The sequence below is a fragment of the Oncorhynchus nerka genome, linkage group LG1 (assembly GCF_034236695.1).
Source record: "Oncorhynchus nerka isolate Pitt River linkage group LG1, Oner_Uvic_2.0, whole genome shotgun sequence".
In the NCBI taxonomy this organism is placed as follows: Eukaryota; Metazoa; Chordata; class Actinopteri; order Salmoniformes; family Salmonidae; genus Oncorhynchus; species Oncorhynchus nerka.
In genome coordinates this window covers 15687290-15707209 of record NC_088396.1, presented here as the reverse complement: position 1 = coordinate 15707209, position 19920 = coordinate 15687290, and the positions used below count along the sequence as shown (strand labels likewise).

General features: G+C 41.8%; 1 protein-coding gene across 1 annotated transcript; it reads right to left on the bottom strand.

The window, feature by feature from the left end:
* Positions 1–286: 286 nt before the first annotated feature.
* On the bottom strand, positions 287–19822 carry poglut2 (protein O-glucosyltransferase 2). Its single transcript, XM_029626454.2, is given in 11 exon segments — positions 287–387; positions 1643–1750; positions 7634–7723; positions 7849–8058; positions 9766–10003; positions 10300–10472; positions 12743–12820; positions 13818–14023; positions 17066–17271; positions 19279–19556; positions 19558–19822. Coding segments are annotated over 11 exon segments (1650 nt in total). The 5' UTR covers positions 19603–19822; the 3' UTR covers positions 287–369.
* Positions 19823–19920: the final 98 nt, after the last annotated feature.

Sequence of the window (19920 nt, the reverse complement as noted above, 5' to 3'; positions counted from 1 at the left end):
CCTTAAAGCTATCAGTTCCACAAATCTATAGGGCTATTACATGGGAGTTTAGCAAGGAAAACAATATAATGCGTCTATCATATAATCAACTAACATCTGTGTGTTTGTCTTTACATGCTTCTATTGTGTACAACTTGAACCTGTGATATGGTGTGTACATATATTGAAGGAAGAAAAGAACACAAGTGCATACAATGAAAAAAATATTTATTATAAACATGTGGAAACTAACAATCATGTATGGTTAGGGTGACTGACAAGCCCACAATTCACAATTCACCCCCCCCCCCCCCCCCCCCAAAAACCCATTTTACAGCACAGGAACATCCGATAAAAATGCGATTGTTTTATAATTGAACAGTGGACAAATCATAATTCATCCTTGACCTGAAAAGCAAACATAAAAAAATCAATGTCAAACTTCATATGCAGGGCAGGGTTGATGTTAGTGTCATAAAAGTCATACGTTTGTCAAAAAAAAACTGTTATAAAAACCATGCAATGCCATAATGCTTTTCCAATCCAATTCATCTGTTCCCTCGAAATCTTTGATCCATCCGCACGTGTTTTACAACAACAACAAAAAGGTTTCTAAAGATCGCTAGAGTTGAGTGTTATTTGCAACATAACTTTTATGATATGTTTGGACTGATGTAAAACCAGCTTAGGGGGATTTAGCATAGGCTAAGATAACATTTAGCTCTGTGGCAAATGCATTTTGTAAAAACGTATTCTATGAATCCAACGCAATCAGTTGATTGAATATCCCTTTGCCAAAGATATGTTTTCATGTCACCTTGGACAGACAGCAGCCTGTAAAAAGACACTGGCGGGGACATTCCTTTAGCATTGTAGACATAGGGGGCAGATTATCATATACTGTATTAGAGTTGGGCGATACGGACAAAAATCTATATCGCGATAAATTGCCTGAATTGATCGATTCAGAAGAATAGGACGATGTGTGTGTATAACGTTACAGGAGCAGTGCAGTCAAAACGTGATTGTCCTTAATTTGATTCCTGATCTACTACCGGATGACAAGAGGCACCAAGACTGGAACCAACATCTACCCAGACTATCTGCATTGACCCTTTTTTGCACAAACTCTACCCACACACTCACGCTACATACGCCCACACACACACACACACACTGACGCCACACACACTTTCATTCTCACCACATATGATGCGTCTGCTGTTACGGTCTATTATCTAACCTGTTGCCTAGTCACTTTACCCCTGCCTATACATACAGTATATGTTATTTTCTACTCCCTATATATAGCAATGTTCTTCCTTTTTTTCTCCATTATTCACTGTGTATTTATTCATTGTGTCCCTATTTATGTGTTTATCTTTAACTCTGCATTGTTGGAAATGGACCCATAAGTGAGCATTTCACTGTCAGTCTACGAAGCATGTGACAAATAAAAATGGGATTTGCCAATAATGTTGTGTTTATAGTCCCAGCTCTGTCATATATCAGAATCTCCTGTTATCAAAACACTGACAGCCCAGTTCAAGGTTGACTGCAGTGGGATCAGAGCTAGGATGCAATCCCTTGTGCAAACATTCCTGCCCCCATTTTCCTCCCTATATGCTGTAATAGAGAAATTAGCTTGTGTCTTGATGCTTACCTGTGGTGTCCGGTGGCAGGAGCATGGGAAGAGGTCATCAGTGGGCTGCTCGACCTGTTCCATGCCCTCTCTGACCTTAGGCTCAGTCACCTGCAACTTGGCATACTCCTGGTCAACAGAAATAAAGAGAAACATGGAGAGAAAAATATATATATATTACACACACTACCGTTCAAAAGTTTGGGGGTCACTTAGATATGTCCTTGTTTTGTGTATTATTTTTTTAAATCTCCAAAAATCTGACGTAAATGACTATTGTAGTTGGAAACAACACTGTATTTCTGATCAATTTGACGTCATTTTTAAATGGACAAAAAAATGTGCTTTTCTTTCAAAAACAAGGACATTTCTAAGTGACCCCAAACTTATGAACGGTAGTGTATATATTAAAGTGATGATGAAAATAAGAAAACTTCGACACCGATCGCTTTGTCATGTCACCACCTTGTCATGTCCCCATCATTCACTACTTATCATAACTCAAAGGTGTTGAAATATTAGTGATATTTTGGAGATTTAAAAAATCTATCCCACAATCCTGTCATACAAGTAGCAAAACAAGGATACACAAAAAAGTTCAACTTTGCACTACGCGTTCAGAATCATATGTATGTAACTGAAAGAAGGACATTGTTTTTCTTTTCAGTTTATTGAAAACCAAACAAAAAAAATGTCCCTTTTTCAGGACCCTGTCTTTCAAAGATAATTTGTAAAAATCCAAATAACTTCATAGATCTTCATTGTAAAGGGTTTAAACACTGTTTCACATGCTTGTTCAATGAACCATAAACAATTAATGAACATGCACCTGTGGAGCGGTCGTTAAGACACTAACAGCTTACAGACGGTAGGCAATTAAGGTCACAGTTATGAAAACTTAGGACACTAAAGTGGCCTTTCTACTGACTCTGAAAAACACCAAAAGAAAGATGCCCAGGGTCCTTGCTCATCTGCGTGAACGTGCCTTAGGCATGCTGCAAGGAGGCATGAGGACTGCAGATGTGGCCAGGGTAATAAATTGCAATGTCCGTACTGTGAGACGCGTAAGACAGAGCTACAGGGAGACAGGACGGACAACTGATCGTCCTCGCAGTGGCAGACCACGTGTAACAACACCTGCACAGGATCGGTACATCCGAACATCACACCTGCGGGACAGGTACAGGATGGCAACAACGACTGCCAGAGTTACACCAGGAACGCACAATCCCTCCATCAGTGCTCAGACTGTCCGCAATAGGCTGAGAGAGGCTGGACTGAGGGCTTGTAGGCCTGTTGTAAGACAGGTCCTCAACAGCAACAACGTCACCTATGGGCACAAATCCACCGTCGCTGGACCAGACAGGAATTGCAAAAAGTGCTCTTCACTGACGAGTTGCGGCTTTGTCTCACCAGGGGTGATGGTCGGATTCGCGTTTATCGTCAAATGAATGAGCGATACATAGAGGCCTGTACTCTGGAGCGGGAGCGATTTGGAGGTGGAGGGTCTGTCATGGTCTGGTGCAGTGTGTCACAGCATCATCGGACTGAGCTTGTCGTCATTGCAAGCAATCTCAACGCTGTGCGTTACAGGGAAGACATCCTCCTCCCTCATGTGGTACCCTTCCTGCAGGCTTATCCTGACATGACCCTCCAGCATGACAATGCCACCAGCCATACTGCTCGTTCTGTGAGTGATTTCCTGCAAGACGGGGATGTCAGTGTTCTGCCAATGCCAGCGAATGGCCCGGATCTCAATCCCATTGAGCACATCTGGGACCTGTTGGATCGGAGGGTGAAGTCTTGGGCCATTCCCCCGAGAAATGTCCAGGAATTTGCAGGTGCCTTGGTGGAAGAGTGGGGTAACATCTCACAGCAAGAACTGAGTAGGAGATGCACTGCAGTACTTAATGCAGCTGGTGGCCACACCAGATACAGACTGTTACTTTTGATTTGGGCTCCCCCTTTGTTCATGGACACATTATTCCATTACTGATAGTCCCATGTCTGTGGAACTTGTTCAGTTTATGTATCAGTTGTTGAATCTTGTTATGTTCATACAAATATTTATTTGTTAAGTTTGTTGAAAATAAAAGCAGTTTGACAGTAAGAGGATGTTTCTTTTTTTCCTGAGTTTAGTACCTATTTTTTAAACACAGTTTTTATTTAGAAATTCTTATCACTTTCAGAATGAGCTGCCTTAGATTTAAATTGACCCCAATCCGTTTATGTAATATGTACGCACGATGAGAAGGGAAAATGTGCACATTCATTCAGTTTCCAACAAGGAACACAGGTAGCCCTAACTTTGTTGACCTCCAACACTATCCCTCATAAAACACACCTGTCTTTATGGCTGATATATTTTGTGAAGACAGGAAGTTGTCCGTTTAAACATTCATACTGCAACGGCTGGGTTATGGGCTCCAATAAAGCACTTCAGGGAGAGACACATCACCATTATGTCCCTGGGCCAAGTGTTCCTTTCCCAGAGAAAACACAGGGAGGGGCTGCACCACGACTCTTCATGACACCCCATGACTCTCCTGACCTGTGGGCTCAGAGGTGGACCAAGGCTGGAGGCAGGTGGAGGTGGTTTGGGTTAGTGCTCTTCACTCATCTGATTCAGAATTGTGTTTTTAAATGTGGCATTGGATGAAACACACAGGTACACTTTTTATGTTTGAAAGAGTGCAAAGGGGAAAACATCTCCCATCTGTATGGCTCAGTTGGAAGAATTTGCAACGCCAGGGTTGTGGGTTCGATTCCCACAGGGGACCAGAACGAAAGAGTAAGAAAATGGATGCACTCACTATGTAAGTCGCTCTGGATAGGAGTGTCTGCTAAATGACTCAAATGTACATTGAGGCCATCTATAGTTTTCAGCAAAATAAATACAAAAAGTATATTCTCATGAATAAAATAGACATTGATAAGCATGTACTGCTTTTGACTGACATTACTACATTATAATGAAATGTTGCTCTAAGGGAGGATAATAACATTAGGAGCAATCCAAATTGAGGAACATGTAAAACCACATTGAAAACAACCAAAGCCAAAGCAATTGTTGAAGGTACACATGCTTAAAGGGATTCTCCACCGCTTCTTCAAGGTCAGCATATACCACCGATGTAAAACAGTAACACATGTAGGGCCTGAACTGAGCATGCAAAACCTCACTGTTGACAGCGCAAAGACAGACAAGTCACAAAACAAGATCCAGTGCCAGAAAATGTCTTCCTTGTCAGCCAGACAATTGTTTCCATGATGACCCAGACGCATGGATGGGAAGCTTGGTTATCATGTTGCTAACTTGAACTCAATACGCGGAATTAAATTCACTCATTGGAGGCGTACCATGGAATGGTTCAATGACACCCTATTCTAGCTGGGGGGTCACCCACCCAAGTGTCATTCCAATAGGTGGGCCCTTCTATTCTGCCCTAGCCAAGGTGAAAGTTGAGCCCTGACGTGTCAGTGACAGTGTCACCGCTGAGGAGTAGCCCGACCTTGGAATACCTGGTCTCTGTACGAGTAACTACTGTCCTTGAAGTGTGGGTATAAAAGTGAGCGGTAGAGATGGGAAGATAAGAGATGAGATACGCAAGCTGATGATGCTGATGATGATGATGATAAGGGTGCATGGAAACACTAGGCACACTTTCAACATCTAGATCATTAGAACCAACAATGCAACAAGTGTGTACCTAGGGCTGTTGCGGCGACCGCATGACAGCCACACCGGCGGTCACGAGTCATGACGCCAGTCAAATTCCATGTGACAGTTAAGTTACAGTAATTAGGAATCTCCGATCTCTAATGCTGCTGGTCATATAGCCTACAATGCAAATGTAATCAAAAATCTAATCAAACACTTCATGAGAGCTCATGTTGCATAACATTTCTATAGGCTATGCAATTTCCTGAGAAAACAGAGTGATGGCCTCTATTAAAAAGAGGAGGATCCCATCAGCTTTCTATAGGCTTACAATATTTATTATTATTTATTACTAATTACTGGTACGCCTCCACTTTTCCCATGGAAATGAACCATGGGAAAAGTGTCCTCCATTCGCTATTTACGTGCATAGATTACATGTCTTTTTATCCCCTGCCCTGTTTTGACAGAGGTGCATGATAATGGTACATTCTAAATGAAAACAAATTTCACACATTATCTAGTAAAGACAGGATTAAATCAAGGATAGTCTGATGGATGACAATATTAGCATATCCCTTGTGAATGATGCCCAGCTTAAGGCAAGAAAGAGCACATGCCTTTTTTTATTTTTTTACTTTTTCAAAATCATAGCCTAGGCCATAGGCCTATTTGTTTTGATAAGGTTTGTGTCACAACTAAAGTGTCAAAATAACTTACAATTAAACACATTAATCCGCTTTAGAGCCTAACTGGCATACATATGCAGCATGGGAGTTCCAAGTTTGGCGAAGTTCATTTTCACCATAAAAATGCACCTTTATAATAAAAGCATTACATCCATAAATCACAAATTCGGTCATATGAGAATGGTGTTTTCCTGCTAATGGAACATTTGCGCTTATAGCCTACTGACATGAGCACATTGCTGCGCTTATAATGTGAAGAAACAGCCTAATAGTTTATCAACATTTTAAGATAAATGTTCTCATCTGTTGCGTCAAGCTCATTACTTAAAGGTTTTTTGATGCTAGTGGTTGCATTAATTTGGTATCTACTGATCTCACAACTGTCCCAGACTGTTTTGAATATTTATTTATTGTACACAATAGGTCAACTTTCGTATTATGGGGATAGTAGATTGACATAGGCTAGTGCTTTTGCCGTTGGTTAGGCCGACTCATTTTATTGGCTGACAAAAAGTATGTGTGAACAGTTCTTCCAAGATCTTCAATATGCGCCTCGAAATTGGATAAGGGTATGCGCAGTTGCATCCACGAAGTGTCTGTCTTCACTTGTAGCCTGTGAGAAAGACCCGATCACATGACGGAGAGCCATGTGAGTGAGAAGTGCTTCGGAGTGCGCAGTCGGGATAAGGGAATTATAATAATTATATTCTGCCCAAGGGCACGGCCACTGGCCGCAAAAGGCAAGGATTCTTTTAGGGGGCATTACGGCCACACAAAGGGGACACCATTGGGAAATGTGTTATCAAGTGCTTGTTAAATTGTGAATGAGAGACTGGTATAGTGTGTACAGCCTGCGCAAAAAAACTTTTGTCAAATCATCATTTGAGTCGCATCATGCAGCCTTAGAATGTATACAAATCTAAACATATAGCCTAACATTTGGATCACAACTAAATTTACATAAATAACTCTAAATTAAGCATATAGGAGTACATGTTTCTTTGTTAACAGCTCAATACAGAATAGCCGCATGTGTGCACTCCCTCAAATCGTTTGGAGAAAATATTCTTTCTATTTTATTCAGCTATGTTCAATTATATATATTATATAACAATATAATTCCATGGAACTCTAAGCAAATCTAGTCTGCTAAATTAACTAGTGCAGCCCACAGCCATATGGCATAGCCAGATCAGGGCCTAACATTAGGAAAACTCAAGAGTATGCTATTTTGTTCTTTTGAAATACTAAATTTGTTTCTTTAGACCTGTCTAAAATAAATAGATTTATTGTGATGGCGTAGGCTATATTACATGGATTTATTAGACTTTTTCAAATGTAGATGTTCTATAGGTCTGCATCAGTGGCTTGTAGGCTGTGTGCGGAAGCCAGGAGATGCCAAATGTGTTTATGTTAATCAACGGCCAATTACCGTGAGACCAGCAGTTATTTGATTGACAATCACCAGCTGACAGAAATGCATGACCGCCACAGCCCTATCTATACCTACTACCGTCAGTTATCCAGGTTCTCATGTTTCTCCAAAAGGCACTCTGCACTTATTAAATACATCTCCAATTTCAAGTGTGCATGTCTGAATCTTGACTGTATACAGTATGTAGAGTTAAATCAATGTAGTCGTAGTGTAAAGTGAAATGTTACCTGGAAGAGTTTGTAGTAGTAGCAGAATATACTGTCGCCCATCAGATGATTTCGGGCAAATTGTTGACCGGCTACTGCGATTTTTCTTGCCTGGAAGAGCGAGATCATACTGAGCTTTTGAACAGAATGGGGGGGGGAAATGTTTGCCCCAAAATATTTGAAACTTTGAAGTGCATTACAGATCCAACAGAGTATTCATCAATCATCCTCATCACCTCCTCATCTTGCTCACGGGCCCAATGGATCTTCTCCTGCAGGTCAGCCAGGTCTGCTCTGATGGGGATGTAGTGTTCCCAGGGTCTGAGCTGGCTGTAGAAGTGTTCATAGTAACCAGAGTCCTGCTTCAGCACCACACTGTCCCCAGCCAGCAGGTAGGGCAGTCTGTAGGCTGCCACCGTTCCATCTATGTTGATCTGGTACTTGTACTGTCAGAGGAGATAGAGGTGGGGTGGTGAGACTGTTCAGTTCCATTTTCAAATCAGCCTTCTGGGGTGTTTATGCTTGTTCCTGACCTATTTCCTGTGGGATTCAAGGGACTGGTTAACCTGATACAGAATAAGCATAGTCCTGGACTAAAAAGCAACCTCAATGGAGAATCTCTGTTGACCCCAATTAGTCGACTGGTCAATTGTTTGGTCAATTGTTTGGTCAATAGGCTGTTTAGTTGACCAAGTCTTTTTTTCTTGGCAAGCAGTAGCAAATATATATATTTTTTTATTTTTATGGCACACGAGATACCCATCTTATACCTGTCGCGCCCATCTCACTGAAACTAATCCATCGCGGAGCCACTCGGATGGCACAGTGCTAAATTGTACATCTCTCTCCAGAATGTGCTCTCTCCTGCCAAATTTGTGCACATTCATTGTTTCATAACTTAATTGTGTGAAATGTTTTCCTTGATTGTTAGTCTTGGTATATTTTCATTCCACTTACAAGTTTTGTCAATTTAGTCAGTCTTTTGTTTGGGAGCGCTACTGTCAATGTTGAGTAACGCCTCGACCACACCGACAGCGTCATTGCATTTTTGTACACCAAAAGTACATTCATTTCCAATGGAACACTGCGTTTGCCTCACAGGATTGCGTTGCAGAGGCAGTTGCAGTACGTTCTGTGTGGTGCATAACGTTGGATTTATCCAACGTACCCGTCAAACTATGTGTAGACGGCTTGACGGAAATGGTAGCGGAAGGTGAACGTTGAACTTTTGTTGCACACATACCCAGATGATGCTGATGCTCATTTTGTGCAAATACTAATCGGTGTGATCGAGGTGTAAGGAAAGACGCACACCTGACGCACAAGCAAAGTCTGTTTTTCCAGCCATTGAGAATGACAATAGTTCCTCAATGTATTTGAAAAATCGTTCCCGCTCTCTCTTTCAATAACCAATCAGCGTGAAAGGGAAAAATGTCATGCTCTGATCCAGTGGGAACGTCATAAAATAGGTTTACTTGATGAGCTCTTATACCTTGTGAAAAATATCCTACAGCCGTTCTGTAACCGAGCTCACTGGCTTGGGAAACTCTGAGGGCCCTGAATATTACATAAAATGTTCCAAGTTTGCTAGTTTAAGCTTCAGGCTGGACCCAAGTTAATAGTTTATACAATGTTTCTAGTTCCTTGCAGACAAGCCATGAGTAGCCAATGTGATTTATAGGATATTTATTTTAAAAATCTGAATATTTTCTACCTGCAGGCTGCAATGTTTTTATTTGTTGGCTTTATGACTGGAAAGCTGGCCTCCCGTTTCCATGCGTTGCCATGTGCATATTGCCTTGTAAAATGAACTATTAAAATCTACTTTTTATCTCTGGCATAAAGTCTCCTCCAAACCAAGTCTCGTCCCTTGTTCTTTTTGTTTTACAAGCAATTATCTGCCTCATTAAATAAAATGTAGTCAAATGTCACCACTAAAAGAGTAAAAATGATCCATGTGGACATTTTCTAATTGTCGACTTACAAATGAAATATATTGCCAAATATGATAACACCAGAAATCAACCCAAACTTTATCATTACCTACCCTAAAGCAGCGAGGTGTCTAATTGATGATACACCTAGCCTGGGAGCGCGTCGGTCTCATCTGCAGAGACTGGATACCTTTTCTGCCTACACCACATCCATCTCACCTTGAAGAAGTCAAAGAAGGAGACGTGCTTGACCAGCGGTCCGTAGAGGCTCTCATCGTGTTTGAAGAAGAAGAAGTTGGTAAAGGCTGCATCCACCATGTCGGGATGAGCCCTGGCCAGCTTCACCAGCTCCAGGCGCTCCTTGCGACTGTCCCGCCCCCTCCAGAACGCTGTGGCGTTCTTCTCCCGCCACGGAGGCCCCGTATTGGCCTGGACCGACATCATGTCCAGACTCACTCTGCTCATCGGAGGAGAAACGTGTCAGTCGAAGTGAACAACAGACGCAATTGGCTAGCACACAGACCTGATAAAGATCATTTTCTTAAAATGCTGCCACTAACCAGTTGAGTGTGTGGGCCCCACTATTCTATTTTGGATTATATTATTTGTCCAGCGCACATTTCCCTTTTAATCTAATACACTATCATAATAGTACATTATGAAAAACGACATGTTTGGGGTGTAGCATCACTTGCACATGTGTATAATGGATGACACACAAAGATAAATGAGGAGAGCAACAGTGGTGCTTGCCTTCCCATGGTCTCCAGGACCGACTCGGTGAGGTCGTAGGTTGGCATAACAACATCGCGGGTGTCATTGGAGCCGCACCAGGAGAAGATGGGGTGGAGCCTCTCTGAGGGCCTCCTCTTCTCCAGGGGCCAGTCCCCCAGGTTCACAAAGAACTCTAGATCTGGGACCCGCACCTGACCGCACAGGGAGAGAGAGAGAGGAGACCTTGGGCTTAGAACATACATCACTACCTGACCGCACAGGGAGAGACAGAGAAGACAGAAGAGAGAGACAGAGCAGGACGTGCGAGAGAGAAGATACTGGGCTTAGAATGTACATCACCTACAAAACACAACTTTATTGTCCATGTTCCAGCGAACAACGGAAATGTCTTCTGCTCTGTTCTACATAAATTCACCCCCCAGTATACCCTGATAAATAACACAACCTTTATAAATGAAGTTTATAAATTCTTTACAGAAATGCCATAGGTTGCGATCTTCATGAGTCCACAGTGCCATCTAGTGGCCACGGGGACAAATATCCCCAGAATCAACCCCAACACCTTCCATTATCTCCCACCACGTTGGTGATTGCGGATGTGGAGGAATCTGATAGGTGCAAGCAAAACCTGTCTTTCCGATCAGCCTTGAACGGGCCTTTGTCTTTCAATAGGGGCTCAACAAGGACGCCCACACCAGTAGAAATCCACCTTTCCAAGCTGAAAGATGGCCTGAGCTTACCCATGATGTTGCACAACGATTTAAGTCAAGATGTCATCGTTTTAGTCAAAGTATGATAGTTGGTCACAGTCTGCTTAAACTAATAACACACAAACAATTATATGGTTTTCATGTCTTTATTGAACACACCGTGTAAACATTCACAGTGCAGGGTGGGAAAAGTATGTGAACCCTTTGATTTAAATAACTGGTTGACCCTCCTTTGCCAGCAATAACCTCAACCAAACATTTTCTGTAGTTGTGGATTCAGACCTGCACAACAGTCAGGAGGAATTTTGGACTATTCCAAAACTTTTTCAGTTCAGCAATATTCTTGGGATGTCTGGTATGAACTGCTCTCTTGAGGTCATGCCACAGCATCTCAAATCGGGTTGAGGTCAGGACTGGGCCACTCCAGAAGGCATATTTTCTTTTGTTGAAGCCATTCTGTTGTTGATTTACTTCTGTGTTTTGGGTCGTTGTCCTGTTGCATCACCCAACTTCTGATGAGCTTCAATTGGCGGACAGATAAACCTAACATTCTCCTGCAAAATGTCGTGATAAACTTGATGATAGCAATCTGTCCAGGCCCTGAGGCAGCAAAACAGCTCCAAACCATGATGCTCCCTCCACCATACCTTACAGTTGGGATGAGGTGTTGATGGTGTGCTGTGCCTTTTTTTCCACACATAGTGTTGTGTGTTCCTTCCAAACAAATCAACTGTAGTTTCATCTGTCCACAGACTATTTTGCCAGTAGCGCTGTGGAACATACAGGTGCTCTTTTGTGAACTCAGACGTGCAGCCACAGGTTTTTTTTGGACAGCAGTGGCTTCTTCCGTGGTGTCCTCCCATGAACACCATTCTTGTTTAGTGTTTTACGTATTGTCGACTTGTCAACAGAGATGTTAGCATGTTGCAGAGATTTCTGTATGTCTTTAGCTGACACACTAGGATTCTTGTTAACCTCATTGAGCATTCTGCGCTGAGCTCTTGCAGTCATCTTTGCATTTTGAGAGTGTTTTTTTATAGGGCAAGGCAGCTCTAACCAACATCTCCAATCTCTTCTCATTTATTGTACTCCAGGTTAGCGGACTCCTGACCTGACTCCAGTTAGCTTTTGGAGAAGTCATTAGCCTAGGGGTTCACATACTTTTTACAACCTACACTGTGAATGTTTAAATGATGTATTCAGTATAGACAAGACAAATACAATCATTTGTGTGTTATTAGTGGAAGCAGACTGTGTTTGTCTGTTGTGACTTAGATGAACAGATCTAATTTTATGGCCAATTTACGCAGAAATCCAGATAATTCCAAAGAGTTCACATACTTTTTCTTACCACTGTAGAAAAACACATATCGGCTATCTTTCAATAGTTTTCCATATTACAGGAGCTTCATCTTATTCTTTTTTTAAAAACTATATCTATGGTGGTATCGGGGCTACAATTTATGGAAGATGCCAAAACTTGAGATAACAAGAGACGGCGAAGTCAAAGATGGGCCCAGCGGTTTCCATCTGTGTCAGTTTTCCCTAAATCAATGCTTATGAAAAACCCAGATCCAGAACCAGCTAATCTTGTGAATATGGTGTAGCAATTTTATTTATTTTTTAAACTGCAACAAATAAAATGAGCTAGCTAGATAAGTTCAGCGAGACAGTTAGCTACGCTGACAGCCCCCAATCTGTTGATGTTCATCAACTCCACATGGTCCTTTCACTTAATTTCAAGAACTCACCTTCCTGGTTAGCGAGAGGAGGAAGGCATCCATGAAGATCCTGAATCCCACATGCTCCCCTAGTGTCTTAATGTAGACCTCAGGGTGGAAATATAGAATAGACACATTAACCTTGTCGTCCATGTGTTACAGCAAACCGTGGGACATTTGGTCTTCTGCTCTGTCCTCAACCCTCCCGCAGTCCGCCCGCGTCGCCCACAGTTCAGACGAGCGCATGGTCAAGCTGCAGTGTCGCAGCCATGGACGGACAGACATTGCTCATGGTAACAGTTAGAACATTCTGATAACATTATGGCTGTAGTCACAACAGTGGTGGCATCAACATCTCTTGGGAAGCTCACATGTATGTAGATGTATAAATCAACTGAGCTAGTGTGTCATTCCAGATGACCACAGTAGTGTGTGGGAACTGCTGCTCTCTTGCAGCTCACCACAACCTCGCTGCATAAAGCCTACCGCTTACCAGGGCAGTGCGACGTCACTGGGGTAACACACACTCACACTGGATTGCGGTGTTTACGCAGCATTGTGTGAGGAAACAAGAAAAGGGGATATATCCAGAACATGGCTAATGTTGTTTGGGTATGGAATACGGTTCAAGCAAGAGATGAAGCACATCCAGTTAGCGGATGTTAGAGATGTATCAAATCCCAGCTGAGAAGTATAGTGGGATTCAAATCTACATCTCAACTGTCAACTGTATAGTCGGATTCAAATGTACAGCATTTTAACTGAAACATGTCTGTATGTAATAGTATGATTACAGGTACCATGCATTGTTGTCTTCCAGCATTATTGGGGGGGATTAACAATACTACCTGGTTGTTCAACAAGGTACAGGTGCCAAAACAAAAAAGGGACTCAGGTGTCTTCAACCTTTACAATAAGTCCATTTTTATGACTGGAAATGGCCACGCCACCTGGACCCATATTCACAAAAAGTCTCAGAAATACGAGTGATGATATAGGACCAGTTTAGCTTTTTAGAGTCATAATGAATACAATTATATGAAGAGGAGGGGGGGGGGGGCACTCTGGTATGCTTTTTGAACATGGGTCCTGGTCTACCATGTACCTTGTTGTCTTTGATTGTGTAGTGGCAGAGACTCTGTCTCTGTCCGAAACGCTGGGGCACCTCCAGGGCGTTGCGGTCTGGGTCCACCCTGGGGAACAGGGCCAGGTCCTGCTCTATCTGAGGGAAGGACACAGGGCACTGCATGTCCTTCTTCCACACAGAACCACTGGGCTGAGGACAGTCACAACCATCATGGTACACTGGACCTAAAGAGAGAGGGTAGAGAAGGGAGCATAGAAAGTTTAGATGACCCTCATGAAGCATTATAGATGCAGTAGTGTCTCACAGAGAGAAAGACAGTTTCCCTGGTGTCTGGAACCAAGGACTAGTAACACCAAGTCTATTCCAAATTTGACCCAAACAATTGACGTGGCATTTGTGCCAACTGCAACCTGGGGGAAATATTCTGCGCCATGAACAGCAGATTACTGCACTCTCTCAGTCAACAAGACGTCCCGAGCAAAAGTTACATTCGATTCCGACCAAATGATTGAACTTCAGACCATATTTATTCCCTACACACCCTAAATGACAAAAATGCTAAACAAAAACAATGTTTCTTTGTCGATTTCCAAAAACGACTTAATTAAATTTAACAGGAAGGAATTTCACTACAATTCATTGAAAGTGGCAGGTGGAAAAACCCATGTCATCAAATCGATGTACACAAGTAACAAACGTGCAGTCAAAATGTGAGATAAACATACATGTTTATTTTCCCAAGGGCGTGGAGTAAAACACGGAAACAACTTGCCTATTTAATATTTCTATAAATGAATTGGCCAAAAACACTTGAGCAATCAACAGCCCCCGGTCTCATGCTTGACACAGAAGAAAAAAAATATATGCCTCCTTTATGCAGATGATCTGGTAATGCAGTCACCCAGGAAATAGGAACGACAGCAGCAAGTAGATCATCTGCAACAGTTCTGTCACGCCTGGGCACTGACAGTCACTCTTATGATATTCCACAAAAGGTCCAGATGTCAGGGCTCCACTCCTACACACAAACACACCTACTTGGGACAACAACAAAAGATTTGCTCCACAAGGAACTTCAACCTGGCCGTGAATGAAGTGAGAGACATAGCAAGGAGGGCTTTCTATGCCATAAAAATAAAAAAAATCTATCAAAATTAGACATACCAATTAGAAATTGGGAAATATTAGAATCAATAATAGAACCAGTTGCATTATATGGCATTGAAGTGTGGCGTCGGGTTACAGAGCATTGACAAACCCTGCATGAGGAATTCTGGAAGAGCATCCTCAGAGGACAGAGATAAACTGGAAACCACACATGCAGAGCAGAATTAGGACAATTCCCTCTTATGATTAATATTAAAAGAGCCACCAAATGTTATCATCTTTTTTTTTTTTAAACAAGTGAAAGCTAAATATATCACATATTGGAAAAGATACCATAAAAGATCTAACTTAAATGATATTTGGCTCTAAAACCTGACAGTACAAGGTGGCAGACTGAGGAAAAACACTGGCTTTGTAGAGACTCATAGAGCACAGACTGGCCATAGAAACCGGCTGTCACAGGTAGATCTGGATACCCACAGAGGACAGGCTGTGCTCACTCTGCCCTCAGAGAGGAGGTCGAGACAGAGCTCTACTTTCCCCTACACTGAGAGAACTATGCAGACTTCCAGGCAATTTTCTTCCCAAAAATTAAAACAAATTCAAAGGTTTTAAAACAAAAACAGAAAAGATGAAAATCTACTGGGAGAAAAACCCCTTTGTGCCATTATCAGTGGAAAGAAAAAGTATGTGAAACCTTTGGAAGTACCTAGATTTCTGCATAAATTGGTCATACAATTTGATCTGATCTTCATCTAGGTCACAAGAATAGAAAGTCTGCTTAAAGTAATAACACACAATTATACATTTATGTCTTTATTGAATACACCGTGTAAACATTCACAATGCAGGGTGGGAAAAGTATGCGAACCCTTGGATTTAATAACTGTTTGACCGCCAGCAATAACCTCAACCAAACATTTTCTGTAGTTGCGGATCAGACCTACACAACGGTCAGGAAGAATTATGGCCATTGCTCTTTACAAAACTGTTTCAGTTCAGCAATATTCTTGGGATGTCTGGTATGTACTGCTCGAGGTCATGCCACAGCATCTCAATCGGGTTGAGGTCAGGACTCTGACTGGGCCACTCCAGAAGGCCTATTTTCTTCTGTTGAAGATTTACTTCGGTGTTTTGGGTCGTTGTCTTGTTGCGTCACCAAACTTCTGATGAGCTTCAATTGGCGGACAAATAAACCTAACATTCTCCTGCAAAATGTCTTGATAACCTTGGGAATTCATTTTTCTGTCGATGATAGCAATCAATCCACAAAACATGATGCTCCCTCCACCACACTTTACAGTTGGGATGAGGTTTTGATGTTGGTGTGCTGTGCCTTTTTTTCTCCTTCCAAACAACTCAACTGTAGTTTCATCTGTCTAAAGAATATTTTGCCAGTAGCGTTGTGGAACATCCAGGTACACATTTGCTAACTTCAGACATGAAAAATACCATTTGTGTGCTATTAGTTTAAGCACACTGTGTTTGTCTATTGTTGTGACTTAGATGAAAATCAGATCAAATTTGATGACCAATTTATGCAGAATTCCAGGTAATTCCAAAGGTTTTTTTAAAAAGGTTCACTTCAACTATGACAGGCAAAATGAGAAAAAAAATCCAGAAAATCACATTGTAGGATTTGGTCACTACGGACAATTCCTTCGACCTCATACCTTGGTTTTTGGTTTGACATGCACTGTCAAGTGTGGGACCTTATATAGACAGGTGTGTGCCTTTCCAAATCATATCCAATCAATTAATTTGACCACAGGCGGACTCTAATCAAGTTGTTAAATCATCTCAAGGATGATCAATGGAAACAGGATGCACATGAGCTCAATTTCGAGTCTCATATCAAAGGGTCTGAATACTTAAGTAAATAAGGTATGTTTTTTGTTTGAATACATTTGCTAAAATGTCTAAAAACCTGTTTTCCCTTCGTCATTATGGGGTATTGTGTGTAGATTGATGACGTAACAAACTGTAGAACAAGGGAAAAGGTCTGAACACTTTCCGAATGCACTGTATGTGGTAACACTTTCCATGCCAATGAAGCCTTTTGAATTGAATTGACAAAGACCGAGAGACTGAGGTAGAGAAAGAGAGGGAGAGATGGAGAGAAAGGGAGACGTAAAGAGAGAGTTAGTTGGTTGGTTCACCTTTCAGAATGAATGGGGACTTCGCGACATGCTTGTCGTTGAGCAGTATGTGGACGTGTAGGTCTGTGTAGCTGGCATACATCCTGTACCGCACCAGAAAGGAACCATCTCTGCGATCTAGAACCTGAACCCAGATTCTAGTGAACTGTTCCACTGGGGACACGATCTTCACCTCGAATGTGTTCTCCCCGGGAGATGATGTGAAACTGAATGGCGTACACAGTGACATATAGAAACATGAGGGAAACAACATGTAGGCCTATGAGCTGAACAGATTACATTTGGCTGAGCTGATGGTCATCATATGATCACAATTGTATCAACAAATCTGATTACAGCGCCTTCAGAAGGTATTCATACCCCTAGACTTTTTTCCACATTTTGTTGTTAAAGTGGGATTCAAATGTATTTAAATTGTCATTTTCTGTCAATAATCTACACAAAATACTCTAATGTCAATGTGAAGAAACAAAATCTAGCATTTAAAATAAAAAAATAATAAAACACTAATACATCTTGATTAGATAAGTATTTAACTTCCGAAGTCAATACATGTTAGAATCATCTTTGGCAGTGATTACAGCTGTGAGTCTATCTGGGTAAGTCTAACAGTTTTTCACATTTGGATTGTGCAATATTTGTCAATTATTCTTTTTAAAAAAATATTAAAGTTCTGTTAAATTGGTTGCTGATCATTGCTAGACAACCACTTTCAGGTCTTGCCATAGATTTTCAAGCAGATTTAAGTCAAAATTCTAATTCTGCCACTCATTGAACATTCACTGTTTTCTTGGTATGCAATTCTAGTTAAGATTTGGCCTTGTGTTTAAGGTTATTGTCTAGCTGAAATGTGAATTTATCCCCTAGTGTCTGATGGAAAGCAGACTGAACCAGGTTTTCCTCTAGGATTTTGTGGGTGCTTAGCTCCATTCCGATAAAAATAATTATCCTGAAAAACTCCCCAGTCCTTACTGGAAGACCCATAATATGATGTAGCCACCACTATGATTGAAAAAATGGAGAATGGTACTCAGTAGTGTTGTATTGGATTTTCCCCAAACATAACACTTTGTATTCAGGACAAAAAGTGAATTGCTTTGCCACATTTTTTGCAGTATTACTTTGTTGCAAACAGGAGGCATGTTTTGGAATATTTTTATTCTGTACAGGCTTCCTTCTTTTCACTTATTGTGGAGTAACTAATGTTATTGATCCATCCTCAGTTTTCCCAGCCATTAAACGTTAACTGTTTTAACGTCACCATTGGCCTCAAGTTGAAATCCCTGAGCGGTTTCCTTCCTCTCCAGCAACTGAGTTTGGAAGGAAGCCTGTATCTTTGTAGTGACTGGGTGTATTGATGCACCATCCGAAGTGTAATTAATCATTTCACCATCGTCAAAGGGATATTCAATGTCTGCTTTTTCAATTTTTAACCCATCTACAAATAAGTGCCTTTCTTTGCAAGGCATTGGAAAACCTCCCTGGTCTTTGAGGTTGAATCTGTGTTTGAAATGCATTGCTCGACTGTGTAGGGTACAGAGATCAGGTTGTCAGGGGAAAAAAAATGTTTAACCCCATTATTGCACACAGGGTGTGTCCCTACAACTTCTGTGACTTGTTACCCAAACGTATTTAGGCTTGCCATAACAATGGGGTTGAATACTTATTGACTCAAGAAATCATTTGTAAACATAATTCCACTTTGACATTATGGGGCATTGTGTGTAGGCCAGTGACAAAAAATATAATCTAAATCGAATCCAGGCTGCAACTACAAATGGGGAATAAATCAAGGGGTGTGAATACTTTCTGAAGGCACTACAGGCCTAGATGATGTGTCCATTTCAAAACGGTTAAATGACTGTAGGTTACAATTATGTAGGCCAAAAGTGGACCTCGTGAGTAAACACCCAAAACAACAATGACAACTGTGGAGGAGGAACTGCCCCAGAGGGAGAGGTGCCACAAAGATGTGTTCAGTGAGTGTTAACCCCGAAAACTATACATCTCCAACCCTAGGGAAGCACAGCCATTCATGTGTGTTCAGTGACGTAAACGTTCAGCTCGACTTTATCTGCACACTTTCTATCATAATTCACGTGTGGTTTTACGATTCCACCGCTACATTGTGTCCACTGCCCATGCCATCCGTAGCTAGCTAGCCGCTTTTGTATCGTCTGGTAGGCTTCCTTGACGAATAACGACATACTTACTTTCTCCCCGAGCTGTCCACAGTCTGTATGTAAAAGAAACGAGCTGGAAGGACAATATTTGCTTCGAGTCCAGAACCCCATACCAAAGTTCTTGTAGCACTGGGCACCGCGCCGGTTGAAGCCACGGGAGGTGTCTGTTCCAACAGCCCCAGACAGCACAACACAAACAACGAAAGCAATTTACGCAACATGTTTCTGTGACTCGGTTCTTCTGAAAATGCGTTGGTCTCTTGTCTCTTCCAAACTGCTCTTTTACAATGGAATTTCAAGCCTGTAAAAATGACCATCCCGGTAAAATGTAGGAAACGCCGGATAATTCGACATCTGGCCGCCAGCAGTGTATAGCCTACGTCCAGCGAAACACCCTTTCTGGCAAATATGCGGATGCAATGTTTCGATTTGTGTATACTATACTCACATATACACAACACGGCGCATTTCTATTAGTTTGCTGTGTCACATTTTTTTATCGGTAAAGTTTATAATAAAACATACATGGACACAAAATCCTGGCCGGTTTGGGTAGAAGTTATTCGCAGACAGGCGAGCCTGGCAATGTGATTGGTCGCCCCCACAACGTCTGGTAGAACGGGAAGCTGATTGGACCAAAGGATTCGGGAAAAGCCATTGGGCCACACGTAT